The 13,069-nt window shown below is 45.7% G+C and overlaps 1 protein-coding gene across 3 annotated transcripts in view; it reads left to right on the top strand.

Annotated features, from left to right (window-relative positions):
• RPRD1B (regulation of nuclear pre-mRNA domain containing 1B) overlaps positions 1-12,782 on the top strand; it is a 52,152-nt gene extending 39,370 nt beyond the window's left edge. For 2 of the 3 annotated variants that reach the window (XM_040981484.1, XM_040981483.1), the window contains exon 7: positions 11,571-12,782. In XM_040981484.1, the coding sequence (XP_040837418.1) occupies positions 11,571-11,720 (150 nt within the window). In that variant the 3' untranslated portion in view covers positions 11,721-12,782. Of the gene's footprint in view, positions 1-6,672; positions 6,739-11,570 lie in introns of those variants that run through there. The other variant, XM_040981485.1, reaches the window with a different exon arrangement.
• Positions 12,783-13,069: the final 287 nt, after the last annotated feature.

Genomic DNA, 13,069 nt, shown 5'->3' with positions numbered 1-13,069 from the left:
TCACTACCTGCCTGCCTCAACTGATGTTAGTTCTTTCTTTATTCTTTTCTGATTATAAAAACAAAACAGCAGAAGGAACTTAGTAAATAAATATAAAGAGAAAATTATAGCCTCACTACCCAAGGGAACAAAAGTATTTTAAATGACTACTTGGATCCACCTGCCTTTGCACATTGGGTGATTACTTTTGTTGAGCATCCTGTATTACCTTCTTTAAGCTAACTTCTTGGTTCTGCACCATTCCTGTGGGTTTCTAAAAGTGCTTGTGTGTGCACACACACAGATGTCTGCATGTCTAAGTACACTGAAGGTCATGCTCATTGCAGCATCTTGGGAGTTCTTGCTCCTTTTTGATACATCTCAGAAGCATTCTAAGACTTGGTTGAGCTTTTACTTAACTCTCGAGTTGAGGATTAGTCTTCGTTTTATAAAGGGGTAAACACTGAATAGTTTAGTTAGACATTTAGGGCTCTCTTCTGATGTTTAAATGATGTTGTTTAGATTTAACACAGCTGGGGGGAAATAACAGCTGCTTTATTATAACATGGATTGAGTGAGCACAAGTTAGAGAGCGGGATTCAGATTACAGAAATTTGAACCGTAGTACCCAACTGTCTGAATCTGGGTGCATGTTATTTTGAGTAAAATATATTTTGGTCTTTATGAATGTTTCTGTTACTGTTCTCATTTCTGGTGTGGTGGACCTTTTAAGACAGGGGTTTTGAAGGAAATTAAATCAGATTGTGGCTGTGTTGCAATCATGGATGTCTCCTCTCTGACTTGTCTTCTCTGTGTGTAAAACGTGAGACTTGAAAAAGGCTTCTGCTATAATTAAGATAGCAGTAAAAATGGAAGTTTTGCAACTGAAGTCCAGGTTTGCCTGTAGGTGTGGTGCACTTTGGTGGGTAAGTGAGATGGGTAGCTGTTGTGGGCCTGCAAGCAGCTTTGTCTTGAGAAATAAGTGGGGTCAGTTCTCTTAATCTAGCCATTTGTTCTTTGCAGTAGATTTGCAGAGTATGGTGGTAGGAAGTGGCTGTTGACTTGCTGCCTGCTGGGGAGCTACTACAGTTAGGGGAGGCCCTAGGCCCGCCTTGGTGCAGCAGTCTTTGTGCAGGTTCCTGATCCATGGTGGCAGGTGTGCAATGCCGTGATGGGCATAGTAGAGCTCTGGAACCCCGGCCGGGGGCAGTACACCTTCACAGCATTGGAAGGCCTTAGCTGAGGAAGCTACCATTGGAGAAGCAGTATTGAGATGGTGGAATGCCTGAGTAATGGCTCCTGCTGCTACTTCTGCTTTGGCTAATAGAGTAAGCTCTGGCTTCTGCAATGGATCTCACAGATAGAAAAAACACCCTCTTCTTAGTGGGGGTGGGGAAACAGGTCGTAGGAACTTGGGTCTTCCTGCTGTTTCTGTAAGCTGCTGTCAGCAAGTGAAAAAAACAGAAGGCATAGGAATTTTGAGGCCAGTGCACATCAGCTAGAAAACTTACATTAACTTTGTACACGTACCTGGATTTATCATGGTTTTCAATAAAAACAAAATGAAACAAAATCTAGTCATTAGCTACTAGGATAATTTTAAGCATAGTGATTTTGTAAACTGTAGCTCAACAGAAATTTGTCAGCAGCCTTGTGTATTCTTGAGGTTTAGACAGTGATTACAAACAAACATCCTGCTGGTTCTTAATCATGTCTGGCCTGGTGTGGTGTTAGGTGCTTGTCCAAGCCTCTTTCCTGTGCTCCTGTGGGTCATAGACTTTCTCATGTCTCACAGCTATTCTCATAAAGATTCCCTTCAGCTCGGTTGTGATTTGGTGATGGTTACCTGCAGTGCCTGTTCTTGGCTCTTGCTGGCTTTGCCCTGGAAGCCAGTGGTCCACACAGCCTTTTCTCTTTCACATGGGATATTTCATTTACTAAACAATGTTATCCTCATCCGAGACAACAGTTTCCAACACTTTGGCCTCAAGTTGTTAGTTTCCTTTCTTTGTCATATAGGGCCTGTTCATTTTTAAGATTTATTTATTTTTATTGTAGAGTCAGATATACAGAGAGGAGGAAAGACAGAGAGGAAGATCTTTTGTTCATTGATTCATTTGCCAAGCGGCTGCACCGATCCAAAGCCAGGAGTCCAGCGTTTCTTTTTTTTTTTTTTCTAAAGATTTATTTTTATTATTTTTTCATTGGAAAGGCGGATATACAGAGAGGAGAGACAGAGAGGAAGATCTTCCGTCCGATGATTCACTCCCCAAGTGAGCGCAACGGGCCGATACTATGCCGATCCGAAGCCAGGAGCCTCTTCCGGGTCTCCCATGCGGGTGCAGGTTCCCAAAGCTTTGGGCCGTCCTGGACTGCTTTCCCAGGCCACAGCCAGGGAGCTGGAAGGGAAGCAGGGCTGCCGGGATTAGAACCGGCGCCCATATGGGATCCCGGGCGTGCAAGGCGAGGACCTTTAACCACTTGCGCCACCGCGCCGGGCCCATGGAGTCCAGCGTTTCTTCCAGGTCTTCCACACAAGTGCAGGGTCCCAAGGCTTTAGGCTTTTCCAGGCTATGAGCAGGGAGCTGAATGGGAAGCAAGATGGCCGTAATTAGAACAGCACCCATATTGGATCCTGATGCATGCAAGGCAAGAACTTGGCCACTACGCCCCAAAAGGTCAGATTTGTAGAGAGGAGAAACTAAGATTTTCAATCTGCTGGTTCACTCCCCAAATGGCTAAAATGGGTGGGGCTGAGCCTGTCAGAAGCCAGGAGCTGTGAGCCTCCACTGGGTCCACCACGTGGATGCAGGGTTCCAAAGCTTTGGGCCATCCCCTACTGTTTTTCCAGGTCATAAGAAAGGAGTTGGACTGGAAGTGGAGCAGCTAGGATACAAACCAGTGCTCATATAGAATGGTGCCACAAGGTGAAGGATTAACCTGTTGAACTATTTGCACTGGTCCCAGGGCCCAATTCCTTTTCCTCTGCATGGAAAATCTTGCCAGTTGAGTGACTAACGGTGTCCTTGGCATGTATTAGTCACATTGCTGTGAGCCCATCCACCACACTGTTCTTCCTGGTTACAGAATCTCCCCTAGCAGTCTCATCTGCAAAACCATGATACTTCCCTATTTCTTTTTCCCTTCCTCCCTCTATCGTCCCATCACTCCACCCATCCTCCCATCCTTCTCTGTAGCATTTACTGCTATTTATTACCTGCCAACTGTTTCCTCTCCCTGGTTTTTGGGTGTTGTTCTGTGCTGGATTCCAATCTGTCTGCTTTTAGTCCTTCTATCAGCTCTTCTCAGCTCTGTCTGCATGTGTTGCTATTCTTTCACCTGTATCATTCGGCACCTTTTCCTCCAGGGGCCTGTTCAGTTACTGTCAGTATGCTGGTGACTCAGATAGCCCAGACCTTTCCTTGTATTTGAGGCCTATAGATCTTATTTTTTAGACAGTGTGGCTAAGAAAGGCTGTCTTCCTCCTCACATCATCCTACATTTCCTTCTTTCTCTGCCTCAAAGAGAAGCAGTACCATCCCCCCAAGCCACAGTCTGCCTCCACCTGTATGGCCTGAACCTTGGCAGCAGCCTCCCTGCTGACCCATCCACATTCTCCCTGACGGGCTGCCATCCATGCTGCACATGGCAGCCCCCTGATGTCACAGTGCCGCTCTTGGAACATGCCATTCCCCTGCTGAAATGTTAAGTGGTTTCTCAGTGCTTCTAAAACGTGGCCCAAATCTTTGCCTACGCCGCTCCCTGTGACTCACTCCTGCAACATCCTCAGCCCCTCTCCCACCGTGCTTGCTGCTGTTTTGTCTTCATCTGGTTTATCTGCATCTCAGCTTTACGTATGCCCTTCCCCTGTGCCTTCCCAAAACACTCTCATCCCCTTAACTTTCTATCGGTTAGCCTCACCTGATCATTTCCTGTTGCTCATTGTTTCTGAGGCAACTCTTCCTCGGACTTCCATTGTATAAAAGTCACCATATGGGGCCCGGCAGCATGGCCTAGTGGCTAAAGTTCTCGCCTTGAACGCGCCGGGATCCTATATGGGCACCAGTTCTAATCCCAGCAGCTCCACTTCCCATCCAGCTCCCTGCTTGTGGCAGTCACCCTATCCCCATGTGTACCATTCCGTTTCCTTTTTCCTTCAGAGCACCACACTTTATCATTCTGTTTAAGAAGTACGTGTTTGCTTCCCTGTCCAGACCACATTGTCCATCTTGCATGCCTAGTCCTCTGCTGCTGTTTGACCCCATGTCCTGATCCCGAAGTGGCAGGGACCATTGCAGATCAGTTTGTCTGCAGGTCAGGTGCAAGGCTGTCTTTACTGAAGGTTCTTTCCAGGTAGAAGGTGTTCTAGAGGCTCCAGGGTTCTTCTTCACACAGAGTTCCCTCTCTGAGCCCGTAAACAGGTGCCTCTGGACTATGGAGACACCTAGTTAAAAATTCCTGTGACTTGTTTTTCGAGTCTCAGGGGTAAGCCTTTAAAGAAAAAGGGTGCCCTTAGTCGAAGACCCTTTGATTTTTCTCAAGGCAACTTCTAATAAATGTGCTAAATTTTAAGGGCATACTCAAAATGGTTTGTGGAAAGAAGGATTTCTGTATTTCATTTATAATTCAATTCTGCATGTGTTTTCTTAAAATATAAATCAAGATTATGTGTTGTTTGTAAAATAACAGAGCCTGGGAGGCTGCTCCTCCCTCCGTTTGCAGATCAGCTGATGCACGTCGTACAGTTAGCAGGCTCCTGTCTCATCCAGCAGTCCAGTCAAGGAAGTCTCACATCACACCACAGGCGTGCGGGCTAGGGAGTAGGATCTGAGTTTGCTGGATTTTCTGACTCAAACTTTTTTCTATAACCAGCTCTCTCAAGTGGGAGAGGTGTGACATTCGTGGTCTTTGGAGGAGCTGGGAAGTATGTATTTTCCTTCTTTTTTTTTAAGCTCAATAATGAAAGGCACTTTAAGGTTTTTCTGTGGCTTATCGAAAGAACTGTATCCATATTCAGCTGCCTTGCCCTAGATATGGCTGCTAGCACTTAATGTTAAACAATGCTGAAATTCTCTGTGAAAACCTTTTTGTTTCTGCTCTTTGCTTCTCAGCTGCTTTCCAGAAATGTGGGGCTCTGTCAGTTTGTAGTTCCAAAGCAGGAGCAGCTGGTTCTATCTATACCTTTGGTGTTCCCAAGAAACTGGTAACCTGGCTCTCCGTTAAAATGGTCATTATGGAAGCCAGTTTGTGGAGTCTTTTTTATTGACATAAAGCTTATCTTTTTTTGAAAGTTAACTTTAACTACAAATAGTTGTTCTTATTTTTTGTTGTTGTTGTTTTACCTCATTTCATATGTGAGATACCGCACTGTACTGTGTAAATGTAAACTTTAAGTCTCCAGGGTATTGTGTTTTGTTTTAATCATTTGAAAAGCAGAATGATAGAAGAGAGCCTCAGTCCACTGGTTCATTTCTGTAATACCCCCAGCAGCCAGGGCTAGCCGGAGCCAAAGCTGAGAGCTAGGAACTCCATCTCGTCTCCCATCTGGGCTGTAGGTTCCCACGTACTGGGGCCATCACCTATCTGGTGCCTCTCAGAACACATTAATAGAAAGCTGGGTCAAAAGCAGAGTAGCCAGTCGTCTGAAATGATGTAGGTGTCCCAGATAGTGGCTTAACTTGCTACATTACAACATCTGCCCAAGCCTTATGATTGCAGTAAGGTTTGAAAAATTGCCTTAAATTGGTTTTATGTGTTTCTGTTTCACTAGTCTTCTTATGTATAAACATACAACTTTATTCTTGTCAGAGGGCGGCAATCACAACTCTCTCAAGTTTGTATGGTGGATACCCTGGGGAGAAAGCATTACCCTGGAAACACTTGGTTGGTATGATTTTGAGTTTAAGAACCTTGTTCCCTTTTGTCTCCTGTGATGGATGGTTGGATCCTTTTGGGAATACTTGTACCTTTGTTGTTGGTTTTAGTAAGAGACCCTGAGCGCTGGATTGGAGCCACCGTTTCTTTGTATCTCATAACATCTTAACAGTATTAACCCTGTTGTGTGACAACCCAGAATGTGACATTTAGAAATGTCACCCCTGGGGCCAGCATTGTAGCACAGCAAATTGAGCTGTCTCCTGTAATGCAAGCATCCCATATCGGCACTGGTTTGAGTCCTAGCTGCTCCACTTCAAATCCAGTTCCTTGCTGATGCACCTGGAAAAGCAGCAGAAGATGGCCCAAGTGCTTGGGTCCCTGCACCATGTGGGAGACCCAGATGAAGCTCCTGGCTTTGGCCTTGTCGAACCCTAGCCGTTGTGGTTGTTTGGACAGTGAACCAGCAGACGGGTGGGGGGGGGGACATTTTCCTTATTGTTCCCTCTCTTTCCTCTCTGTCTCCCTCTCTCTTTTCCCCACCTCTTCTTCTCCCCTGCCCCCAGCTCCCTAACTCTGCTTTTCAGATATATGTATAAGAAATGACACCAGTGCAACCGCATTCTCTAGAAGGCCTGGAGGTAGCTGGGAGAGAGGTGCAGGTCAGTTTTGGTTTTTTTGTACATAAATGGATCTTGAAGAAAAATTGAAAGTGGCGTTTTTATTTTCAGCCTGAAGATTTATGTATTGTATTTTCAAAAAACAAAAACAGATTAATTAAGTTGTGGTTTCAGTTGAAGTTTTGATTTCTAAATGTAGGTGCTGTTGGGCAACTCCTGGCATTATTGAGATGGATAAGGTGGGCAGATGAAACACCACGGGCAAGGTCAGTGCCTTCTAGCTCCCCTGCAATGGAATGGCTCTCTGACTCACATTCATTGTGGCAGGTCACCTTTGAAGCAGGGCCCTTCACAAACGGCCTTGTGCATAACAGCCCTTTATGGCATTAACTGGGGGTAGCCAAGCAGTGGGTGATTTTTATGGACCATATGTCCTATAGTACTGCAGGACAAGATAAAGGAAAACAAGCCTGGATACTGGAAAGCTTGCAAGTAAAGTCTCAGCCTGTGCTGCTGCTGCTGGCATACTTCTTGCTTTGGCAAATATTGCGTAGCAGGAAAGAGAATAGGTTTTGACGATGTTTACATTTTGATCTGTATTTCTTACATGAGCTGCTAGAGAAAATGCTTGTAATTTTGTTTGTTTTGAAAATGAAATTCCTATAGAAAGGTCATTGTAATGTCAGCTCCTGTCATTTCTGACCCTCTTATCCCAGAGCTCATCTGCACTTGTCAGGTTGACTCAGTACTGTAACCATAAAAGGCAAAGAATGTTGCAAGCCCTTCTCCCTGCAGTGAATTGTCTTAGTGTTCTGTGATGGTCTTAGTTCACAGTGTCAGCTGGACCCAGGAGAAGCAGAGGGCTGTAGCAGACAACATTTTCTCTTGCAGGCTTTGTGGGTGAAATTCCTGAGCTTTTAAAAGTTATTACTATTACTATTATTATTATTATTTTATTCAGTATTCCTGACTATTCTAGAAATACAAATCTTGGACATTATCTCAGAATTGCACATTGTCCTCACCCCTCTCTAACATTTTAAACATTTTTGGGCAGTCATGGAAATCCAGGCAGTTTATCACAGGTTCCTGCTGCTCCCCTCCTACCCCTCTGAGGAGCCAGTCTGATAACGACTCTTACCTAATCCCTGCTCCTACTCCCAGCCTCTCTGGTGAGGTAGGGTTTCCTATGGAAGGTGCTGCATCTCAAAGACCCCTCTCGGGTTTATCTTGTCTTCTCTGGCTGAAGATTGTCATGGATGGAAGGTGGTGTCTGAGACAGCAAGGTTTGAGAAACCCCTGGGCAGGAGCACAGCAGCCTATCTGGCTGGTGTAGATGGTGCAGCTGTGTAGACCTGGAGCTACACAGGCTTGGGCCTGGATTGCTTGCAAGTATAAGGAAGTTTAAACAAGGACACACAACCTCCTTGTCACATCATTCCTCTGCCTAAGTGATACTTTATATGTTAAAGAGATTTTTGAGCTAACATCGTGATATAGCAGGTAAAGCCACCACCTGCAAAGCCGACATCCAGTGGGTGCCCATTTGAGTCCCAGCTAGTCCACTTTCAATCTAGTTCTCTTGTTAATGAGCCTGGGAGTGCAGCAGAGGGTGGTCCAATTCCTTGGGCCCCTGACACTCCAAGATATCAGAGTTGTCTCCTGGCTTTCATCTGGCCTGGCCCAGCATATCCATTGTGGTTGTTTGGGAGTTGAACTAGAGGATGGAAGGTCTCTCCCTCTGTGTTGTGTTGTTTTGTTTTGTTTTGGAGTGAAAGCCTGATTGTGGAATACAGAACATTAAATGAGTGCCGAGACTGAGTGGACCTCATCGCTCATGGCACTGAGGTTGGTTTCAGTGGTGTTGGGGAAGGAAGTGGAGAGCTGCTCAGGGTGCAGTTTGAAACCTTCTAACCAAGCTTGTGTAACACACTTTGTTGGAAGTAGCCTGGGAGGTTGTGGAGAGAGGTTCTTGGATTTCTTGAGAAGTACTCACTCAGCTGTCCAGAACCTAAAATAGTGACCTGGAAAGGAAGGAAAAGAGGGAGTGTTGTAATCCACTGAGGCTAGGTGGGAAGGCAAGTAAAAGGCCAAAGGGGTATTTGGGAGACAGTTTTCTTAGAATTCACCCTGAATTTCTTGTTGGTCCATGGCTGCATTAACAAATGACTGTTCGGAAGACCTGCCTGTCTCAGGAAGGAAGGGGTCGGAGATCACAGAGTTGTCAGTACCACTGAGTCTCTTCACAAGTGATGCTGGCGTCAGCTTGACCACCTCCGGGCTTGCTGTGAACTCTGCGCTGTTCCTCTCCCTAGAATGTTAAGCAATCGCTGAACTTTTCCAGTTAGATGGCGACCTGTTTTACGTTTTAAAAGCAACCTCTGGGGCCGATGTTATTGCATTGACAGGTAAAGCCATTGCCCGTGATGGCAGCATCACACATGAGTGCCAGTTTGAGACCCAGCTGTTCTGCTTCTGATCCAGATCCTGATAATACACCCGGGAAAGCAGTGGGAGATGGCCCATGTGAGAGGTCCTGAAGAATCAGCCTCTGCTTGCAAAATGAGAATTCAGTCATTGAGCCGTTGCACCATGCCCGTCAGATAAATAAATCTTTAAAAAGGAAAGAAAGAAACTATCCCCATGGATATTCAGAGTATATGCCCGGACTTCCTTGGTAATTTATATTAAACCTAGATGTCATTCTTTTTGCAAGCCTAAGTGTCTTTTAATCATTTTCAGGGATAACCCCACTCTCACCCTTTTTCTAGCAATGCCTTCCTGCTAAGTCCCATGCACTTCTCTGAATATAGCCACCTCTGTGCAGAGTCACCTATGCGGGGAGAAGCAGGAGCCATCTGCTTTCACAGCAACCTGGGGCAAACACAAGCAGGTTCAGAAGGCAAAATGGCTTTCCTTTCATCTGATGCAGCCTCTGTGGTGGTGTAAGGTCAGCCTAAACTTGAGGAGACTGCCCCCCAACAATGACGTACCTCCCTCCAAACGGGAGCAGATGGGACTTCCACACAATCACGTAGGTTGAGGGATTGTCTAATCCAGTCAGCATCTTTCTGTTTAACCTCTGTGTGACTTAGGAGCCCTGAATTCAGAGCCAGCTGACACAGGCAAACTTGGTGATGTCCAGGCTGTTCTTGGGGCACACCATCCACTGTGGTTATCTGTAGTTACTAGGGCAGGAGAACAGTGTGGTAAGGCTGAGGAGGTGGGAGTGGTTCCAAGTAGAGGTGGCTTTCATTTGTCCACTTTCGTCAGAGGATTTGTGGGGTGTGGGGCAAGGGATTGTTGTAATATACCTACTTTACCTTTTATCTGTTTAGCATTCAAGGGAAGCTTGTTGAATGAATCCATGTCAGGAAATAGATTATTGGTCTTCATGCTTTGCATTAATTTCCCTTGAAGTCTATATAAGCAGAGAAGGAAAATGCTTGTGTGGGAAGAGGAACCTTGACCTTGCAAATCCTCAGCGCAGAAAACATTTACAGTGTCAAGAACAAAGAATAACTTGATCCAAGTGCAGATTTCAGGAAGATTACTTAATCTTATGTGTTTGCGTGTCTCATTAAATCTTACATACTGTTAATCACTTGGTGGGTGTGGTAGGTGCTGGCTGAAGCCAGTGCGCCTGGTCCTTGCTTTTGGGAAATTGGGGAAGGGGAGATGATTAATAATTTACCTAATTCGTGTTTTATCTTTGATTGGTGGTAAGTGTTAAAAGGGAAGCAAAGGGAGAAATGGAGTGTTTTCTCTGCCATGTCTCCTCAGTGCCTGCAGGAGGGATGGAAAACACTGCCTGCGGCGTGTCAGGGATAGCCTTGCCTGACCCTTGCTTGACCTGTTCCCTGCTTTATTCTTCCCATGAGTTCTTAAACTTTGATCCTCAAACTCTTAGTCTCCACAAGTATGCATAAGGCATTTGGAATCAAGGAATTTTGAGCTTGAGGGAAAAAAATCTTACAAGTGTGGCCCAGATCTTCCACTTTTAGATAAGGAAGGGAGGAAGCCGGTCCATGGTCTTACAGCAAGTTAAAGGCAGAGCCAGAACACACATTCCTGCAAGAGAGGTGTAACTTTGTGAACTCCTTATCCTTGCAGAAATACTGAAAGGAACAAAAATAATTTTGAGGGAGTTTGTAAGCACCAACCTCCACATAGCCCAGGGTTACTTTCTGTACAGATTTATCAGGAATACCTGGCACTGGGAGCTGGACAAAGGGATTCGTACTCTGGATATGGAAGTAAAATATGTATGGAGAGAGCGTGGCACAGCCTTCTAGGGGTTCAAGTGCATGCCCTGTGGGAGGTTGACCTATGTAGCACGGGAAGAGGAACCAGTCTCCTAGCAGGTTGGAATGTGGCAGGTGGCCAGGGAAGGGAGATTGAATTTTGCTAGGACTGGGGCTTGAAGGTTCCTGACCCAATGACTGAGCCAGACCTGTTCAGAGTTAGGAAGTTAAGAAAAATGCAATAGCCAGTGGCTGATGTTAGCAGTCCCTGAGCCGAGGCCACCAGACTTTCCCTCTCGGATCAGTGGGTTAATGAAAGTTAGCTTTTGGAGGGTGAGGCCAAGTGAGTGGCATGTTGTGGAGGCCTCAGCAATGACCCACGGATGTCAGGTAGTCCTACACGCAGCTAGTCATGGCAGTAGGGTTCTTGGGCCTTCTGTAGTTTTTGTTCAGATGATAAACCTGGGTGAACCTTAAAGCTTTTACACAGCAAGTTCAGCTATGTAGTGGTTTTTCTAGCCATATCTAGAACACCTCAGAATAATTGAAGCTTGGGCATCTATATTCTTTTACAAGACATTTTAAAATTGTCAGGAACCCACTAGAAGAGAAGATAAATGTTGAATATCACTAGTTTTTTATATCCAGATCTCAAGGTCTAAGTTGAATGCCATTTAATTTACTGTTGGCTGATGTGCCCTTCTTTGATACCAAGCCTGGAAGGAAGCTCAGCATTGTGGGGTCATGGAGCTGGTGCAATGTGGGGAGAAGTGGGTAAGGGGGAAGAGCCTGTGGGCTGTGCACCTGCCACAGAGCGAAGACTGACTCTGCTTTGTTCTCTTTGTCACCTTAGGAATATAAGCAGAAGCTTGCACGCGTCACTCAGGTCCGTAAGGAGCTGAAGTCCCACATTCAGAGCTTGCCAGACCTCTCTCTGCTGCCCAATGTCACGGGGGGCTTGGCCCCCCTGCCCTCTGCTGGTGACCTGTTTTCAACTGACTAGGACAGGTATTGTGCCTCAGATTCCCAACTCTACCAGCAGACAGAAGAGTGCACGTCGTGGTTGGAAAGAACCCGCTGGCCCCTGCTTCTGTTCCTCCACCTGCCCTCCCACTTCAAGAAAGAGCTAAGTGACTCTGACCTTCCTCTGCAGCCACTTGTCTTGAGCAAGTTTGGACCGAGGCGAGTGGACACAGTTGAGATTCAAGTTTGAGAAAATACAGACTCTTCTCCTGCTGCATGTTTTTAGGCCCCTGCTGGTTCTCCTTTTGTAGCGCACGTACGCACTCTACACCCAAGATGTTATGAAAATCATGTGTATTTCAGGAAGCTTTCAAAAGAATCTTGTCCCTCACAACAGCATTTTATCATGAAAGCGGATTTCCATTCTGAGCTGGGCTTGTTCACGTTGTTGCAGCTTTTCCCCTGAGCGACTCATTTAGAGACATTGGCTTTCCTGTCTGGCACCTGTCCCCTAAAGTTGGAGACACAACTGTTAGCCAGCATTGCCATAGAGTTTGTTAAATCTCTGTCCCTCCTTCACCATTGCTTCTGTTGATTCATAGTCAAAGGTTAGGTGCATATTGCTTTTTAAGCAGACTCAAGAATCTAGCAGTAAGATTCAAAGCTGATTTGGGACAGAAAGTCACAATTCAGAGACAGTAACAGGGATCAGAAGTCTAAGTTTAAATTATTGGCTTGGTTCCCAAAAACACCATTCCCAGGCTGCACTTCTCAATGGGGGTACAATATGTTCCTACAAGGATCTTTTGACCCCCATTGGTGGTGAAAGTAGCTGTGAGGAACGGCATGGTATTCCCTCTGGAGCCCAAGAGAAAGGCCGACTGTGGTACCTTGATGCTTTCTTTCGGAAGTAGCCCCATGCCAGACTTGTCTTCTGTTGCCTGGATGGTGTTATTTGATGCCTAAACTTGAGCACCTCTCTGCACCTGCAGCTGGGACACCGGGTGTTTGTCAGTTCCTGCCACTGCAGGACTCCCTGCTTGTCCAAGTCCTTGCATCAGATATTACAGAATAACTCCTGGGCAGGGGCACTGGAGGTTAGGATTGGTTTGGGATTTTGATTCCATTATCATGCCAGCTGACATTATGACTATGATATAGTTAGGATTTTCATCTCACTTAGAGTAATGGCTAGGCCTGTTAAATGTTGATCGCTTTAATTTGGCAGGCTTGCTTTTGACCTCGGGAAGGGCAGAAAACAGTTTGCCCCAGTGGTGTCATAGGAATTATAGGCTAGAGGCCAAAATCCAGAAGCTCTTAAAAGGAGTTCCCCAGAGACTTTGAGTTTTCAGAATCACCAAAACTGACATGATTTTACATGTTAAAGCA

The sequence above is a fragment of the Ochotona curzoniae genome, unplaced genomic scaffold (assembly GCF_017591425.1).
Source record: "Ochotona curzoniae isolate NIBS_2020 unplaced genomic scaffold, NIBS_Ocur_1.0 contig_3520, whole genome shotgun sequence".
In the NCBI taxonomy this organism is placed as follows: domain Eukaryota; kingdom Metazoa; phylum Chordata; class Mammalia; order Lagomorpha; family Ochotonidae; genus Ochotona; species Ochotona curzoniae.
This window is presented reverse-complemented; position numbering and strand designations above follow the sequence as displayed.